Source organism: Lutra lutra, chromosome 9 (genome assembly GCF_902655055.1).
Source record: "Lutra lutra chromosome 9, mLutLut1.2, whole genome shotgun sequence".
In the NCBI taxonomy this organism is placed as follows: domain Eukaryota; kingdom Metazoa; phylum Chordata; class Mammalia; order Carnivora; family Mustelidae; genus Lutra; species Lutra lutra.
In genome coordinates this window covers 19,792,097-19,811,516 of record NC_062286.1, presented here as the reverse complement: position 1 = coordinate 19,811,516, position 19,420 = coordinate 19,792,097, and the positions used below count along the sequence as shown (strand labels likewise).

The following is a 19,420-nucleotide window of genomic DNA, read 5'->3' as shown; positions in this document are numbered from 1 at the left end:
TGGTTAGAGGACCCCTGTCCCCGTGGCAGGGACCCCAGGCACAAGGTGGGGCCTCTGAGCCACTCCTGTAACTCTGCCGACAGTCCCTTTGTTCTTCCCTCTCCACAGGCAAAGAACAGAAGGAGACCAACATCGAATCCATGAAAATGGAGGCAAGTGTTTTCCTCAACCCCCAGGGGCTCTGTGGATCCTGATTCTAGAAGAAAGCCACCTCTCTGACCAACCGTGGCGAATGTGTGTGAGGGGATCCTGAGGTGGTCTGTCCCCTTCTTTACATATCCCCGTGTAAGGAGGAAAGGAGATGGGTGTGGAGGTTAGAAGCCCCCCCAACAAGGCAGCCAGCTGGTCCCCTCTGAGACCAGGCGCCTCCCCACATGGTTCATGTCCATGTGCCCCCCACCCCCCAGCCCGTGGCTCACTTCTCCAGCCCAAACAGGGCCTTGCCCAGCACTCTCAGGGTGGACATCTCTGGCCAGGAGTCAAATCTCCTGTGTTCTGTTCGAGGTGAGTGCCTCCTCAGTTTCCCCTCAGGAGGAGCGAACCTTGCAGTGGGACTGTCAGTGCCCATCTTAATGCCAGTCTGTCTCTCTGTCGTCTCTCTGTCCTAGGGCTCCCGGGGCCGACTGCGGGGTGGCTTGGGCTGGGAGTCCAGCCTCCGCCAGCGGCCCATGCCGCGGCTCACCTTCCAGGCGGGGGACCCCTACTACATCAGCAAGCGCAAGCGGGACGAGTGGCTGGCACGCTGGAAAAGGGAGGTGAGGTGCCTTCTGGCCTGGGTCCCAGCCTGCCCCACAGAATTGGAAAAGCAGAAGTTAGCTTCAGCCGCCCTCTGGAGCTATTGTCAGGCCCCTGCTGAGCCTCAGTTTCCCCTTCAGGTTAACCTCTTGCACTTACAGGAAACCGCTTAACTCTTAGGCAGTGACTGGTTTCTTTTTTTGTTTAACAGATGTTTATTGATCACTTCCCATGTCTCAGGTAGTGTACTAGGCTCTGTGCATATACAGTTCCTGGCCTTGTGGAGCTGACGTTCTGATGGATGAGATAGAACAAGTAAAGACAGAAAAGTAAAGGAAGGGCTGAAATAGAGGATAGCAGAAGCCTGCTTTAGGTGGGGTGGTCAGGGGAGGCTTCTTGGAGGAGGTGGCCTTTTTAAGTTAAGACCTAAAGGAGCAGGAGAGCTGGCTCTGATCTGGTTGCTTCTCGGTCCTTCAGTCTCCACTACCTCAATGCCTCTTGCTGCTAAATCCCTCTACTGGCTAGCTTCTACCACCCCCCACCCTCGACCCTGAGCCCCCGCTGCCCACGACCCCCATGGAGGGTATCTGGTGAGGAGTGGAGTGGGGTAGAATGTTCTAGGCAGAGGAAACACCACAAGCAAGACCCCGACTTGTTTGGCAAAACGAGAGACCAGTATGCCCCACGGGAAACGAGCGAGGGAGAAAGTGGGGTCCGACAAGGCTGGGAGGTAGGCAGGGGTCCAGCCATGTGGGGCTCTGCAGGTCTTGGCCAGAAGCTGGTATAATTCTGAGTACATGGAAGGTTTCTCTGCAGAGGAATGATTTGATGTGGATTAGAGGGACGGCAATGGAGACAGGGCAGATTCGGGATGTATTTTGGAGTTAGAATCAGTAAGGCTTGCTGATGGATGGGAGGGGTGAAGGAGGAGAGGAAGTGGAAGGACCCAAGGACAACTCCCAGTGGTCTCACCTGAATACCTAGTGATGGTTGTGCCATGTCCTCAGATGGGGAAGGCAGCTGGAGGAGCGGGTTTGGGACTGCTGGGAACTGACAGTTCAGCCTGAGAGCCCGAGGTGCCTGTAGCCGGCGGGGTAGGCAAGTCTGCACTTCAGATGCAAAGATGGGAGGACATCAAGAGCAGAAGCTGCTGTTTAAGTCCAGGGAAACGGATGAGCTCACCTGGGGATAGGGAGAGAGAAGACCCAAATCCCATGTTTCCTCCAACTGCACCCCTGGAAACCATACCATTTATGGGCTGTGTAGAGAGGACTGTAAGGGCTGAGAGGCATGTCCATTGCCTCTGACAACCTGGAGGTAGCTGGTGGCTTTTCTAAGAGAAGCTTCCGTGGGGGTGGAAGCCAGCCAATGGCAGGCTGCAGCAGGGACAGGAGGTGAGGCCGTGGAGACCGAAAGACCAAGGAGTCAGCAGCCCATCAAGCCCGATGTGCGGGGCCGCTCTCCTGTCTGATCCGCAGAGGTGGTAGACCTCCGGCAGCAGGGAGGGAGCAGAAATGGTGTGAGTTGCCGCCATCTGGGGCGTTCGCCCCAGGCCTTCAAAGGAAGGCATTGTCCGACTTACACTGTGGGAGCGCTCGCTCTAGAAGAAGTTCAGAACTAGGTAGAGGGTTTGTCTGTGTGATGGTCTCCAGTTCCTTCGGGCTCCAGGAAGGCAGAAATTTCTCTCCTGGAAGGGCCTGGAGAAGGGGCGGCCTGTCAAGGGTCCCGGAGAAGAGAGGCACTTGACACTGAGCTCAAAGTGTGGTCTTTCGGACGAAATTCAGGAACTGGGGCTGTTCTTGCTCTCTGGTGGGTCGCCTACTAATCAGCCCCCGGCAGCCAGCAGGGGCAGGGCAGAGGGGTGCATTTTCCTGCTCTCCTGGAGTCCTGGAGCCGGAAGGCTATGCATAATGACGCTTAGACCTGGAACACTCATACATTCTGTGGTTCTCAGACTAGGATTCCCTGAAGAAGCAGTATGGAAGCCTGCCCTCAGCTGCCAGAGAAAAGGGGATCTTCTCTCAACTCACAGGAAAAATGAGGATAGTCGGGGCATTTTCTCAATTTTATCATTTCCACTAGAACTTAAAAAGACTCGATCATGGGCCTCTTGTAGCATACGCAGAAGCAGAGAGAATGGTGGGCTGAAGAAGCCCCCACGTACCTATCACCCAGCTTCAGCAATCACCAAAAGCTTTTCTAGTAAACTCTCGATGTTTGCCATCCACTTCCCCACCCCCAGCCAAGAAAGGTCATTGATGAGCATTAACAGAAAAACTTGAAAAGTTGATTCAATTGAAAATGTTTTAGGTATATGCGACTTGAGATGTAGAGGTCTTCCTCTACCCCCAAAATATATTTTCTGGGGCGCCTGGCTGGCTCAGTCTGTTGAGCATAAGACTCTCGATCTCTGGGTCTTGAGTTCAAGCCCCATGCTGGGTGTAGAGCTTACTTAAAAAAAATAATAATATACTTTTTGCCAATCTTTTCCTTCCTTATTTATATTCTGTGACTAAAGAGTCTATCGAGAATTTGCGACTGTCAGCACAGGAGTCAGAGCTGCTGGTCGCCTCAGTCTCAAAGTAGGGGACAGGGGCTGCACTTAGGTGCTGGCCACGGGCTCGGGCCCCCTTCAGGCTTCCTGCTGCCTGCCGAGGCCTGGCCCCAGTACTGTACCCGGCGTCTAATGGACAGCCAGCTGCAGGTAACACGAATGCTGGGGAAACACAGCTAGCTCCAAGACTGTCAGGTTCCCTTTAGACTGAAGAGTAGTAACTGTCCCCACAGAGTGGCCTACCAGAGGTAAAGAAACCCTTCCACCCCTGGCCACCTCACCTCGTTCCCTGGCATTCTACCCTTTCTTCTGATACTGTGTCCCTTGGCCTTCCTGACTGGCCCTGAAGTTCTTCCTCATTTCCTCCAACTGCATCTGCTCAGCCTCCTCCTCTGTCCCCTGGCGATGGCATCCCCAGATCTCTGCCTGCCCCTCTGCCCCCCGCTGCTCTTGATCCCCCTTAACAACTTAAGGGCTCTCATAGATCCTACCATCTACCTGCCTTCCTCCCAGAAAGACACCTCCCCTCCCCAAAGCACGGTTCCAGATGTTTCCTAGGCAGTGTCACTTGAAGGGCCAGCCAGCCCTTCCTAACCTCAGAATGCAACACCTGCTCTTTAAAACTTCCAGCAGGGCCCCGTTATTGGGCAGCCAGAACCCTCTGTGTCTGCGCACTCTGTAAGATACTGGGGGTACTGGAAGGCTAGAGGATGCCTAGTCACCCCAAGATAGGGTGAGGGTTCAGGGTACCTCGGGAAGGGCATCACCCGTGGATAATCCGTGCATCAACAAGAGGTGGCTTCTGGCTTTTAAGGGGTGAACTGGAATTTAGGAAAGAGGGAAGAAGGGCATTGCAGAGGGAGGTGTATGGCCTGTGCAAAGGGTCTGGGGCACAAGGCAGCATGGCCTTTTCAGGATCAGGAAGGGAAGTTCGTGGTGGGGCACAGGATGTGGGGCCTGAGGACTGTGTTGTCCCGTCTTGGGGTTTTGACCAGACCCCAGTCTACACCTGCCCCTTCCTTGGTGCACATGCCCCGCCTGGGGGGCCTGCTTCCCTTAAAATATTCCACCAGCTGCATTTCCTTTTGCCATGACACCCTTGTCAATCCAGTTATTAAGTGAGGTTCACTTTTGACTTTTCCATCTGAGATTACCTACCTCCCCAGGCTTTCCTCCCCCAGAAAAAAAAATGTTTAAGAAGGCTTAGAATATCACAAAAGGAATGAAATGTAAAGTAACTGGGTGAGGAAAATGAGACATTTGCTCCTTCCCTGGGACTGAGATGGGAATTCCGGCTGGAGGTGGGAAGCTCTTGTCTTCTGTCTGTCCCTTTATGGATTCCCTTCACTTCCTTCCTAAGCCTTTTAAGGACTAAGCTGTGCTTGAATCATGACGACAACCTATAGTAGCTCCCCATTGTCTCCCTCATGGTGTCAGGAATCCTCAGGCCGTTTTTCAGGCATTGGTGCTCACTGTGACTTCCTCCCACCTCACCTCCCTACCATTCTCTATGAGAAAGGTCCTCTGAGAGGGACCAGTCCCCCCTTTATATTGGCCTCTTCTTTCCTCCCTGCCTCTGCTCCCCCTGGGGTTTCATTTATCTGTTCTTCAGGAGTCCACAAGGCTCTCTGGCTCATCCTGACCCCCTTCTCTGCACCCCATAGCCCTTGCTATTAGTATTTTTGGCTGTAGCACTCTGGGAAATTTCATAGGGTGTTTTTCACTATTTCTTCCCTGTTAGTCGAGTCTTCCCCCATCACACCCAGTCTGATGTTGGGCAGGGGACATGGGTTCAGTAAATGGCTGTGGGTTGGACATGCAGTTGACGGGTTGGTGAACGTGGAACACCTCCTCAGAGAGCTCAGGCCTGCGATTTCTGCCTTGAGGCCCCAAGCCCTTGGTTTCCATAGGGTTTTCCCAGAGGCGCCGACAGGTGGGCACCCGTGCGATTAGGTTATCATGGCTGAGGGAGTGCCCTGATTCTCGTCCACCTTGTGTTCCTGCAGTTTCTGCTGGGCCTCTGCTGTGCTCTGCCCGGGAGAACTGGTTCCAGGCCCTGGCAGACAGAGAGGGTCCAGGCCCTGGCAGTGGGGAGGGCGGGTGTGAGGCAATTCCTCCTCCCAGGGGAGGCCAAGGCCTAGGCTCCTCTTTCTGATAATTAATGGAACAGAAGGACCCAGGGGGAGTACTCTGGGCTTAGGAAGGGCTTCTCCAATGTGTTACTTCATTGGTTCTCGCCATGGTGAGGAGGAGGGGTGAGGAGGGCTAGTCAGGCAGTTGGGACAGTCATCCAGCCAGAGGGGCCATGGACCCCCAGTTTGTACCACTACTTATGGCTTTAGGGCTCATGTGAAGCTGGGGGATGCTAGGGCTGTCAGTAGTGTCTTCCCCGGAGCCCGATTTTAAAGTTCTGTCAGGGCAAGGGTACCGTGTCCTGCTGATCTAGGATCTGGTCCTTTTCCTGGCTCCCATCCCAAAGGAGGAGGGACTCATGCCTCTTTACACTTACAGGATGCTTCGTACATACTCGGTAGCGATGATGGCAAATAATCTGTGGTTCTAGTCTCTCGTCCCCTTCCGTGCCCCTCCTATAGCGGGCAGCGCCCCCATCCCATGCCTCCAGGTTGCCCTACAGTCAGCAAAACTTTCATATTCCTGAAGGGAAGGGTGCCTTTGGAGGCGAGTTCAAATGCCACTTGGCGACTTACCAGAGGTGGGACCTCAGTGTCTCTTTCAATCTCACGGAGCTGAGGTCCCTCGGCCGTAGCTGCCCTTGGCTCTTCGGGGCGCTCCTGGGCGTGGCTCATGCCCACGTGAGCAGCCCTTGCCTGTGCTTGTTTTCTACCTCTCCCCAACCCGAGCTTGGTAGACGCAGGCCCTCTGCGCACTGCTGTCCCCAGGGCTGGCATTCCGGAGGGACTGGGTAAAAGTGTGCTGAATTAATCAATAATTCAAATCTCAGAATCATGTGGGCTAATAAAGGAATTCTTAATATCCAAAGCTCCTAGGGCAGGGCTCGTCTAAAACAGGAATCTGATGATTTTTGAAATGATTTTATTTATTTATTAATTATTATTATTTTTTTGAAATGATTTTAAATGACACACGTATCACACAAATGCGTTCTTCTTGGAAAAAAAGACTCACCCCTCCCCGATGGGTTTAATTCCCCCAGCAGAAGCACTTAGTTGTTAGTTTGGTGATAGGACATGATTTTTTCTATCCATCTCTGTGTGTATAAATATATAATTTTGTTTCACAGTTGTTTTTGTTTCTTTCCCTTTTTTACATAAATGGAACCACATCGTAGTTTCATTTTACAGCTTGGTTTTTTACTTACAATAAGTACCAACAATCCAGCCATGTAATTACAGTTCTATCCCACTGTATGGATTACCATGGTTCTACTTACTTGTTCTCTGAAGTGCGGGGAGGGGTGCGCGGCCTTTGTGTTGGTTGTAGTGTTTTACCGCATGAGCACCTACGGCGGTGAGCATCCCTGGTCCTGCCTCTTTGTGCATCTGTGTTTCTCTAAGACAGACACCCAGAAAGAGAAATGCTAGGTCGAAGGGACTGTGTACTTTGCATTTTGTCAGGTCTGCCAAATTGCCCTCCAGAAAGGGCAAGGACCCATTTATGCTCCCATAAACAGGGCATGAGAAGACTTCCACCTTTGCCAGCATCAATATTGGGCTAATCTAAGGGGTGGGAAAAATGGTATCCTGTTATGATTTTAATTGGCGTTTCCCAGATAGTAAGTGAGGTTGGACATCTTTTCATATGGTTACGGGCCATTTGTGCTGTTGCTACTAGGAGCCCAGCAAATGTTGCTTCTGCTTGCTTTATAACCCCGCCGTGCTTCCTGTCCGTCCTGGGGAGAACAGCCTGTGAATGTCCAGAGGCTCGTCTCCTGCTGTGCTATGTTCCATTTTAATAAGCAATCGCTAAGCACCTACTAAGTAGGGGGCCATTGTGCTGGGGGCTTTGGGAATAAGTAGATGAATTAGGTGTGATCCCCTGGGCTTTAGTACAGGAGACTTGAGAAATGGTGGCACCGCAAGGTAAACCATTAAGGACTAAAACCAGATTATGAGCAAAGTATATGGCAAGTAGTTTTAGGGTGTTCTGGTCAGCAGGCATTCCTCACTTATCTGCCGTATATAAATTTATGACAACCTGAACTTTCTTGCAGGATGGCCTCAAAAATAACATCTCCCTTCCAGGAAGTGAGGCCATTTGGGGCAGGCATGACAAGACTACTTTACCAAAAGGCTGAACAGGTTTTTAAAGGTATGTCTGTGACAGCCTGTAATCAGAATGACTTTCAGGGCTGGCCTTTAGGATGGGCTGTGAAATTGTCATCCTAGAGGCTCCCATGGTCTCCTAAGTAGGTGGGCCGTTTGCACACTGGAGCATTCACTTCATCTGGGGGGCACAGAGAAGACCTCTTAGAGCAACCCCCACTGCTTAGGGATGAGAAAGCAAGTGGTAGCCATGGGCAGGGTCTAGCGGCTGACCGCACCAACCCTGGAAACCCAGCGAAAGGGGTTGGACTTGACTGAGCACCTATTGCTTGCCAAGCACTGTGCCAAGAGTGTTTACTTTCACCCCAGAGCTAAGATGTGATCAAGTGAATTCGTATATCGGGACCCACCAAACAGAGTCTGCTCTAGGGTCCCAGCCCGGGGCGGAAATGTAAACCTCAGTCCATTTGCGCTTATGGGAAACACTTGTCGCAAACCTCATGGACACCAATCACAGTCCTCTGGCTCAGCTTTCGCGCCAGCTCACCTGAGCATAAAAAAACAGGACCTGCCAGCCTTATAAGGAAACTCCTGACTTCCTAGCCAATCGAGCCCTGCTTCCGCCTTGCCTCTCCTAATATTCCGGCAAGCTCTCTCCCATCCAGAATCCCTCCGGGAGAGTGCTCCATTATGTTTTTGGTTCTGTGCTCCCCGATCCGTGGACTGTTTTCCCGTGAGTAAAGGACATCAAACTCATTAGTAAATTGTTTTATTTTTGTCATTTGACAGATGCATTGTCTGCAATTATTATAAGAACTATTTTTATCCCGGTTTTACTGATAGGAAACCAAGATTTCCCCTAGATAAGGAGGTAAGAGCCACATGGATATGCTTGTAGAGCGTTCCCAGGGCAAGACTGATCTCATGCTGCTGTGTTTTGCACCCAAATGACTCACCTAGAACAGAATCTTCCTGGTTTGCAGTCATAGCTTCTCTTCCAACTAAAGTATAGGGTTAAAAGAGGGGCAGAGCTAGGTGGCCCAGCAGCCCCCAGCTGCATCCACTCCCCATCTCCAGGGCCGCCCACGCTCTTTCTAGATTTGGGTCCTTTTCAGTTCTTGGGACTGGTCTACCCCGCTCAGCAACTGGTCCTGAGCCCTTCCTTCCCTTGAATTGCTGTTTTTTCATGACTGTCCGTTTGACATTGTGCGATTGGATTAAAACAATGTTGGAATGCAATTCAGGAGGCCTAGTTTCTGGACTCAGCCTCGGCCCCTGATCCATTTGAGAAGGTCTTTCTCCTCTCTGTCTGCACTTCAGCTTCCTTATTTGTAACCTGATGGAAATAGACGTAGCTGACCCCAGAGATTTTAAAATTTTGTAATTTGGGGGTGGAGGGCGGGAGTCATGCTCTGTAGCGCCTTTGTCTCCTATACTACCCTGTACGTGAATTCCAAATCAAGTACTCCAAATTGAGTGCGTTCTCAGACCTTACATATGTACCTCTGCAGGAAGCACACACGTAAAGTATCCTGATAAGGATTTGTATAAAGACTTCTGTGACATTGATGTGTTTGGCGCTATAGTCTAGCTTTCTTTTCCTCTTCACTGCTATCCCTCTTTCCTCCTCTGGTGTTATATACCCAGATCAGAAAGGTTGACTGCGGTGCTATCTTCAGACACCAGGCCTGGGCTGGGGAGGGGCTAAAAGGGCCATGTTGCAAAGCGTGCTCTCCACCTCCCCCCCCATCCCCACCCCCACCAGTAGTTGACAGTCCTGTCCTCCTGGGACATTTCCTTAGCTTGGGAATTCACGTTCCAGCTTCCGGCTTTGGTGGCCATCTGCTTAGATCTGCCCCTTATTATTGGTTTCCTTTTCATGATCACATATTCATTCATTATTTTAAGGACTTGTTGAACCTTAGCTGAGCAAGTACCGTGTGCTCAGGCTTTAAGATAACACCACGTGTGTTTGGGTATCTACTGCATTTCCACATTTTCTAGACACTAAGGAAACAAATGTGGAGGAAAGCCTGAATCCCACCCCGGGATCCCCCTTCCCCTCCAGAGAGGTGGGCAGGTATGGGAATGTCTGCTGCAGCCCTGTAGGGCCATTTTGGAAATAGGAGCATATGGGCCATGGGAGCGACTAACTAGCCCTGCCTGAGGACCTTGGCGCAGCCTTGCCAAAGAGAGAAGATAGCATGCAGGCCTTCCACAGGAGCTGGGAGTCTCCCTGGCAGGGATGGTGGCAGAAGGGCATTGGGTGGGCTCCTGCGGCAGGTGCCGAGAAATCCTCTGGGAGTTTGGAGTCTAGAGCACCTCAGGATGGTTTGCATCGTTAGTTCAACTAAGGGAAGCATTCTCGTAGCACTTTCTTTTTTCTATCTTTTTTTTTTTTTTTTAAAGATTTTATGTATTTATTTGGCAGAGAGAGACACAGAGAGGGAGAAGCAGACTTCCCGCTGAGCAGGGAGCCAGATGCGGGGCTCGATCCCAGGACCCCGGGATCATGACCTGAGTCGAAGGCAGAGGCTTAGCCCACTGAGCCCCCAGGCGCCCATCTAGCACTTTCTATGAGGCAAAGGAGAATATACAACGGTGATGTTCTCTCTGCTTTGCTTTAAAGAGCAGATCCATGTCCAGGAGACCCCCAGGGACGTTCAAGCATGGGGAGGCCGGCCTACCTGTATGACTCTAGCCAGTACATTAGACGAAGGAGCTAATGGGCTTGAATTCAGTTGTTACTGAACACACACAGCGCTGAGCTGGTGCTGGAGACTTGCTCCCTGAGCAGAGTGCCCGTCCCAGAACCTCATGGGGCTGCTGGAGGAGTCTGGACTTTTCACCATGAACCTCAGTGTCAGGCGGGAGCTCTTGGCGGGAGTGGGGCGGGGATTTCCCAGGAAGCTTCCTGGTGCAGGCATCCTTTGCGAATTCTAGTAGGGATCCATAAGGTCTTTCAGGGAAAGAACCACTGAGGGCAAAGAGGAGGCATGAAGCTTCTGGGTTGGGTAGGGAACAGCAAGAAGCTCTGGTATGTCGTGTGTGAGAGTCAGGAAGTGTAAGAGAGATAAGACGACAGAGGAAGATGGTCAGATCGGCAAAGGCCTTCCTGTCACAGTGAGAGACTGAGGCTTCATTGTGCAGGAGAGAGCAGGGCTGTGAGAGAAGCGAGTGTGGATTTTAGGAAGGTGACCCTGGCGGCATGGCAAGGGAGGCCAGAGCCGAAAAGCTGAGGAGGACGATGACTTAGGACGACATTCCATGGCTTTGACCGAGGGTCCAGGTGACAGGAGGCAGACAGGATAGAACTGTCTGCAATTGGAGGGCAGGGAGAAACCCGCTCCGTTTTGGGGACTGGGGGTGGTGGTCCTTATCTGAGCTAGAGAATCCTGGAGGGAGAGCAGCTTTGGGACTGGACGGTGGTGTGGGCTTTTCATTTCCTTAAGGATGTATTTTGATCGGCAGGAGTTTTTCATTTTAATAAGGTCCAGTTTATCCCATTTTTTTTCTTTTATTTTTTTAGTGTGTGTAGCTCTGAGAATTCTCTGCCTACTCCAAGGTTGGGAAAAGGTTCTCCTAGGAGGGGCTGGACCTTTGAGTTAGACGTTAGACAAACTGCTTTTGAGAAGTCAGCAGGGTGGCTGTGAATGGGGAGAGGTGTACCAGGCAGCTCAAAAGGTGGGTCTGGAATCAGCATCCCCGTTGTGGAAGGTGAGTGCCCGCTGCAGGGAGGAGGGAAGGGCCTGGAGTGCAGAGAGCAGCCCGCAGCAGCCCGCACTGACCCAGATAGTGTGGAGGAGGGACTCGGAGCTCCTAGGAGTCGCTGGCAGCCGGGACTTTGAGGACTTCCCCAGAAGGAGCTCTGGAACCCATTAGAGGACCATTCAAGACCCCTTTGTCGCTAATCTGCGGAGCCCTTTCTAATCTGCGTGAAGTGTCTGGTCATCCTGGCCTCCACCTCTCAGTTTATACTTTCCCAAGGCCACCATGTCTTGTGTGTGTGTGTGTGTATAATTTTCCCAGTTTTCGGACTTGCCATTTTTAAATTACAACTCTTTGCAGCTGCCTTATGACTCTTCCCCTATTCCTCTTTAGTCAGTAAATGGTGGGCAGTATAAATATTTTAACTTTCCATTCCCAACTCAGATGGGCTGAACAAAAATAGGGATGAAACAGCTCAGTCTCCTGCGTATTTGCTTCTAGATTCTGTTTAAAGGGCAACTTTGTGGGGTAAACAGAAACCAAAAGTTGAGTTGGACTTGCTTTATACATAACAAAAGTGCGATCAGAAGTCAGCATCTTGAAGGGTGTGTTGGTGTAATAACACTTCATCAGAATCACCTGGGCAGGCCATTCAAAAGGCCCATTCCCAGGCCCCTTTTGGAACCGTCCTAGAGGCAGAAGCCTCTTGGGCGGTTCCCGGGAAAGCTGATTTTCTAGCCCGCTCCCCAGGTGATTCTGAGACTTATGAAGTTTGAGAACCACCAAGCTTTGGATGATTCCAAGGAAACCAAACTTGGGACGCAAGTGATTCCCAAAAGATGTCTTTATTGCATCACCTACATTGCGGGGTGCCGGGGGGGTGTGCTCTGTGCACATTGGGGTCACCGGGGATTTTTGTTTTTGCTTTAACCACCATGACCTGGGCCCCTCCTCTGGATTCGTTCATTACATTTGGAATTTAGTGATGGGCCCTGGCCCCCCGAGTTTCTGAAGCTCTCCAGGTGATTCTAACGTACAGCCTGGGGTGGGACTCTCCGATCTGGGAATCCTGAGCTGGGAAAGACGTGCGGCGTCAAAAGCGGGCAGCGCTAGGGAACTGTTTCCAAACATGGGTGGGGGAGAGAAGACCGGAAAGGACTTGGTACAGGAATTCAAATTTTCCCTTTGGGATGGAGATTGTAGGCGTTCCTGCTGTTTTCAGCAGTTTACCGCAAGGCTCGTCCGCCGGGCTCCTCCTGGGGCTTCTCTTAGGACTCTGAAACTTGAGAGGGTCTGCATGCCTGAATCTGAATGGTGGTCCCCGAGGCCCCTCCCTTTGACCCCCAGGTCTAGAGCAGGAGTGGGGGAGGGGAGGGAAGGGGACAGCAGCCCAGGCAGTTTGGGTTTACCAGGTTTCTTTTGACCCATACCCCTAGGGGTGAAATCTACGCTTCTCTCAAGGCTCAGGTTTCTAAAGCAAAGTGACCACATGGACAAGTCCTCAAGCCAACTTGTCATAGGGTTCTTTCCACCTCTCAAATGCTGCACCCCCCCAACTTCCTTCTGTCCTTCCTGTAACATTCAGCAGATACCCGTGGTCCCATCAGACTGATTAGGAAACCAGGATCCAGAGAACCTAGGCATTTCCCCAAGGTCCTGGCATCCACTGTGATCCCCCGCTCGGTCTGAGCCCTCCCATCCCGCTCCTTGTGGGGACACGGCGAGGTACGGGCCAGCCACATGGCCACCTGCACTCCTGCTCCCTGCCCAGACCCCGCCCTCCACTCCCTGGTGGAGCCCTGCACACCCCGCCGCTCTGGGCTGAGGGCTGAATGCGATCTGGAGGGGAGAGCTGGCTTTGCGGGGAAGCCTTCCCCTTACTGAGCGGAGCTGGAGCTGGAGGGAGGGAGAAGATGGGTGGGTCAGTGAGGGACGAGGGACTAGCTGCTGCTGCAGCTCCAGGAGCCTCGGCGGCTCTCTGGGGCTGGGGCCCCCCTGGCATCAGGGAAAGTGCCGCAGTGACTGGAGAGAATGACAGAGCTGGGACGAGTGAAGGCCGCCTGGGGTGACTGCAAGGAGAGATGAGGCCAGGGGTCAGCCAGGAAGGGCCTCCCGACCCTTTCTGTGACTCTCTGGATCCCTGGAATGCGTATGAGGGGGCCTGAGTGTGTGGATTGTACAGCGGGCGCCCCGGGGCGCCTCCTGCCTCGCACCCCTGCCCTCCCTGTGCTGGGGAGCCGAGGCAGCCGCAGACACCCTGGAAGATCTGGCTGCTCCTGTCTGAGAAACTCCTGTCCGTGCCCACTCCTCGCTCCCCCGCCGCCGCGCTCCCGTGCCCGCCCTCGCCGATCTGGGTCTCCTCGGATTTCCTTCAGCACACGGAGACCGCCTCCCCACCACATAATTTACCACCTAATTGCATGCTGTCTTGGAGGAGGGCTGTGGTTCCGTGCGCGGTGGGTCTCGGGCACACAATCGGGCTGTGAGTAACACAAGGGTGGAGGCCCGTCTCCCCCGCCTCCGCGGTGTCCTCCCCGGGCCCAGCGGTGGTGGGTGCTCCGGACAGCCGTGCTCCTGGATCCCGGGGTCCGGCTGGGGTTCAGGTGGGCTCAGATGTCGGCTCCAGAGTACAGCAAGGCCCCTCCTGTGGGTTCTTCGACTGGCGAGGGGGATGGGGTGCCCCTGGCCCCCAGCGTTTGCCTGAATGCTGCACCTTTCCTGGGCCCAAGTTTGGGGAGGATGGCAGAGAGCCCAACAGACCGGCACAGTGTGGGTTGCCATAGTGACCCTTTTCGTTTCCTTCCGAAGGACGATCATTTCTTTCAGCCCGTTCATCTGCCTGGGCTGCCACCATTCTCCGCACTCTGGGAACCACGCTGCCCAGCCCCATTACCTCTGCTTTGTGCCACAGGGAACCACTTGTCAGGAGGCTCGGTTCTAAATCACAGTCCAGTATCAGCCGGTGGCGTGTTCTAGCTTGAAGGGGAGCAGCGGGGACAGGCCCTGGAGATGTAGCCTCAGTTCAGACACGGGCGCAGGGCGAGCTCACCTCGGCTCTCCTTCTACCTGCCCCTCCTCTCTCCAGACCGCTTCCTCCTCAGTTAGTGGCTCAGACCCTTTGGGTGGGCTCAGTTCCTGAGGGCTTCGGTTTCCTGGTTTGTAACAAGGACAGCCGGGGGCCTTTAGTGGTTTCCACACCTGGCAAGAATCAGAATTACCGAGGGAGGTTTCTCAGTGGATTCCAGGGTCCTGCCCCAAGCCTGCTGATCTCCGCAGGAGGGCCCAAGAATCTGTATTTTTTAAAAAACCTCCTTGGGTGATCCTAATACAGTTAAATACAGCTGACTTGGGGATTCTCCTGGCAAGATGATCTGTGGGGCCCTTTCGGGAAGGAAAGGAAGCCCTGCCCTGTGCTGAGGACTGACCAGGCTTTCTGGGTTCTCAGGAGCTTCTGAAGAGCCCCTCGCAGGCTACTCGTCAGGAAGCGGGTGTTTCCTGGTCAGGCTGGCTAAGCCAAGACCAGGCCCCCACCTTTCCCCCACAGGAGAAGGCTGGAGAGAGAGAATGACAGGAAGGGGGGGGATGTTGCCATAACAACCAGCTCCAGGCGGAGGCCTCCCTTCCAGGGGCTGGTACTTCACCCCAGTAATGGTGGTTTCCATGGAGATGGGTTACTGAGGGACAAGGGGAACATTTGCCCCACTTAGAGCATCATTAGTGAGGAGCTGCCAGAAGGCAGAACATCTCTAGGTGGAAGCCTTGGACCCCTGTCAACTTGAAGCCCCCCCCACCCCCCCCCAACTATGGCCTCTGCTCTCCAGGTGCAGGTCTGACACTCTCCTGCTTAGTTGCTCTCCCTGCGATTGGTCTCCCTAGCAACAAGTCCTGCTAACTCCTTGCTGTTGGCTCCGTGGCTATTTTTAGCTTCACTGCCAGCAGCCCAGTCCTGGTCATTTGCTTGCAACCTCCATATGGATTGCAGGGGAACAGGCAAACAAAGATTCCCAGGGCTCTTTGGGGGGGTGCCTAGGCATGGACCTCTTAGTACCTCTTAGAATTTTGCTCTGGAAAGTATCTGTCCCCAACTGGGAACTTGGGTAGTGGATTCTGGAGGAGGCTCCCAAGACAATGTTGAATCCAGTTCAGCAAACACTGTTTAAATCCCCTACAAGGTGCAAGGAGGTCTAGTCCTCACTGCTTCCATCCGAAGTCGAGCGAGGTCCAGGCCCTGCCCTCTAGGAATGTTAATCTTGTGGAGGAGAAAGATGAGTACACAATTGCCTTAGTGGGCAAATAGTGGCAGGTGCTGACAGAGGCTTACGAGGTGCTATGGGAGTACGGTGGAAGAGGGACAGGGTAATTGGGGGGAGGGGGGGGTCCAGAGCAGCACTGTCCCGGCAGAACTTTCTGTAACGATAAAAATGTTTTAAAATCTGTGCCATCCAGAACAGTCGCCCCAGCCACGTGTGGCTCTTGGGACACCTAGAAGGTGGGCCAGTGCAATTGAGGAACTGAACTTTTAGTTTTATTTAATTTTAATTAATTGAAATAGCACATGCAGTGAGTCGTGACCCTATTGGACAGTTTGGGTCTAAAGAAACTTTCCTGGTGGAGGTAACTGGTGAACTGGGCGGGGGAGGCTAGATGGGATTTGGGCTGGTGGGAGTTGAAGGGGAGGAGTGAGGAACAGCATGAGCAAAGGCACAGAGGCCGGGAAAGGGCATATTTTGGGAATAGCAAGTGGGTGGGCCAAGTGTGGGCCGCGTGATGTAAGTGCTATACAAATTGTGGGAGCCTTGAATGCCGAGTAGAGAGTTGTCTGTAATCAGCAGGTAGTCAGCGTCTCCTGCTCCCATGGGAGGCTTTTGGGCTTATAGGTAGGAGATCAGATCAGAATAGACATCCATTTTGACCTCATGGCCTGTTGTCTGGATAAAGCCTCCCTGGCCTTGGGATGGCTGGGAATGCACATGTGGCCAAAAAAGTACGCAGTGCATCCTCTATGTGTGGCTTTGCAGATGGCTTCATAGGGATCATGGCTTCTCTGGTTTTGAGTAGAGGGACTCAGGTAGTTAAATATCCTGTTTCGTAGAGGCCACATCACCTCCCCCCTCCTTCTAGCACTGGATGTCATGTCAAAGCAGGCTACAGAACACCCAGCACAGCTGACATGGCAATCCCACCATGACATGTGGGAACTCCTGCTGGGGCTGGTGGGGTTGCGGGGGGGCGGGTGGTGGTCGGCTCTCAGTTCCGTGAGCTGGAAAGTCAGATTAACCGCACTCACTGCAACCGTGTTCTTCAGAAACACAGGAATGTGACAGATACCAGAATGTTAAATTTACCGATTTCTAACGGGACAGGTCCTCCTTGCCACACAGATCCTACTGCTTGTCCTTTGGCCTTTGGGCAACTTAGTGGTATCAGAGTCACGGGAAAACGCCATTAAGATTAGAAGTTTGCTTGATGAATCCAGGGTCAGGGTGAAGAGTCGGGTGTCCTGATACCAGGTAATTATTCATCAGGCCTGCTCTCTCCCTGTAAGGCAGTAAGTGTGCCCTCTCTTTAAGGTCACCCTCTCTTCGGGGCATCTTGGATCTTCCTCTCCAACATTTCTTTTAGGCTCTTGACATCCACCAGATCTTCTTTTCATTGAGGAGGTCCCCCTTTTCAGCCTACTTTTACCACGTTCCCAAGACCTTGCCTTGTTTTACGTGACTCTCCTACTTCTGGCTGACGATCTTTATCACAATCAAAAGACCTGTCTCAGGGTGCCTGACTGGCCTGGTTGGAATTGATCTCGGGGTTGTGAGTTCAAGCCCCACCACGTTGGGTGTAGAGATTACTTAAATAAATAAGCAAACTTAGAAAAAAGATCTATCTCAGGAGCCAGCCCTGGAGGATTACTTTGGAAGGTCGAAGACATACATGACCTGAGGATCCTTGAAGCCTGCTCTGTTTTTTTTCCTGACCTTTTGCTAAGGTCCCCTCTTGTTCTAACTCTGAGGTCTCTTCTGTTTGAGGGACTTTCTCTGCCCACTGAGCATGAAGAAGACACGAATCTCTGAGTGACTCAGCATCATATGGAAGAGGGGGAAACCCTTCCTCTCCGCATAACTACAGGAGAGGGACGGTACCCGAGGTTGGCAAGGGGGCAACCTTGAGTTTGGGCTTTCTTTTGCTTAAGCTGGGGGCTGTGTAGGAGACATAAGATTTGAGTTAATTTTAAAAGATAAGAGTAAGGAAGTTTGGCACGTGGAGGGAAAGGCTACTTTATAAGTGGGTCAAGAGAAAGTGAAACCGATGATGGCCCTGGTCCATTCAGACACCTTGAGTCCTGGCTGCGTGCATAGCCATCGCTGCTTGCTATCTGAAGAAGTCCCAAGACCCAAGAGTTGTAGAGTGAAGATATTATAGCCACGTGGTAATGGAGAAGGAAGTGTCATAGAGGAGATAGAGCGTCTTTAAAAAGAGCCAGCCAAGCCAGATCAGAAACTTCATTTGAGAGAAGGCCTGTGTGTGTGTGTTGGAGGGAGGGGGGGATGTCTGGAGTGGCCTTGTTTACTGGCCCTGGATGCTGAACAGACATCAGTGAGAGAAGCAGCAAAGCAAGTCCTATTGCATTCCTTAAAGGACAAGAGCAGGCAAGAGGTACAGATTCATGGTTTCTCGTCTCTGCTTGGGGCCCTCCTGAAAAATTGTGCCAGAAACCTTGATGGGGTTGAAAGATGGGCTGGAGCAGAAGAGCCTGTGTTTTGTGGAATGGCTCCTTCTCCTGGCTGTATGGTTGCTGGGCCTCCGTCCAGCTTGGGAGAGGGAAGTTTGAACTCCCCAGGTATTAGTTGCAGAAAGCCCTCTCTGGTTTGGCGTCCTCCTCCCTCTTCAGGGCTTGCTTGCTCTGATGGCCCTTGGAAAAATGCTGAGCCCCAGGAGGGAAGGTGGGCTGTCCTTCCCAGCACATCTCTTGACCTCATTCTGTGGGCATGGCTTCCAGCTGGTATGTTCCCAGCTGACCATGGCTGGAAGCCAGGCACCTGGGGCATTATCTCTTTAAGAGATGCTGGTATCCCAGGGCCTGGGAGGGCAGATGTTATCACTTCTGTTTTGCAAATGAGAAAAACGGACCTCTCCGAGTTAAGTGACTTGTCAAGGTCATGGTCGTGGAACCAGAACCCAAGTCCAGATCTTCGGACAGGTGCCGCTGGCTAAAAGGCCCTCTGCTGCCCTGAGCGATTACGTTCAGTTCCTCTGCTCCTCCGATTCGTCATGCAAACTGAAACCAGGCTGATCTTTCCAAAATACCTGTTCATCTGGTCTTCTCAGAAAGTCTGCTGTTTTTCTTCGCTGCTCTAGGATGTCTCCATTGGCCTCCTTCTCAGCAGCCTTTAGCCTGAGTCGTACTGGGAGGTGGCAGGTGGAGGTGGGCACAGATTTTACTCCCATTCCAGCCTTAGATCTCTTTATTTCCTTCCTGTCTTACCTCATTCCAATCGGATTCATCTCTGCTTTGCACTGCCCTCCTTAGCCTCATTTATCATTCCTATTAGCCATTTTTCTGGTGGCTTTCAAGCAAGCCAGGTCTGTGGGTCTTGGTATTTGTGGTATAGTTATCTTCACAGATGTTTTCCAATGACCTTTTCCTATCTCCCCAAGTGTAGTTGAATCTGTCAACTCCTTGAAGGCGGGGCCAAGACGGTCGGCTTCTGTATGGGATGAGGGTGGAGACTGTGTGTGGTGTGCGCGCGCGCGCGCGCGCCTCCTTGCGGGGAGGGACCTCTGCTCGGGAGGAGGGAACTCGAATTGGTTGAGGCTGCACCTGGGGGCTGCACCTGGAGGCTCCAGGCGAGGAAAGTCGTTTCTTTGAGCCGCAGATGGTTGTGCCCAGGGATGAGAAATTGCCTAACTTTTCGGGTGTGCCCTCCCCACCATCACCTTGCACACAGGAAAATGGGACATTCAGCGCAGATGCTGAGTGACCTAGGGGACCCAGGGGATTGACCAGAAAGAGGTTTTCAAAGCCTGAACTCAAGCCACGCTTTTAAGGGACCCCTTTCTATCCACCTGTAGTATGAAGAGGACAGCCCTCTCCCCAGCAGTTCTCGTTCTGGAGCGCTCCCAATTTCTGCAGGCGCCTTCTGTCCGCCTCTGTGTGCTTTGAGTTTTCCCTCCAGCTTCCTGG

At 52.6% G+C, this 19,420-nt stretch overlaps 1 protein-coding gene across 4 annotated transcripts in view; it reads left to right on the top strand.

Annotated features, from left to right (window-relative positions):
* DNMT3A (DNA methyltransferase 3 alpha) overlaps window positions 1–19,420 on the top strand; it is a 98,386-nt gene that overhangs the window by 59,713 nt on the left and 19,253 nt on the right. For all 4 annotated transcript variants that reach the window (XM_047744104.1, XM_047744102.1, XM_047744105.1 and 1 more), the window contains exons 5-6: window positions 109–152; window positions 609–755. In XM_047744104.1, the coding sequence (XP_047600060.1) occupies window positions 109–152; window positions 609–755 (191 nt within the window). The remainder of the gene's footprint in view (window positions 1–108; window positions 153–608; window positions 756–19,420) is intronic.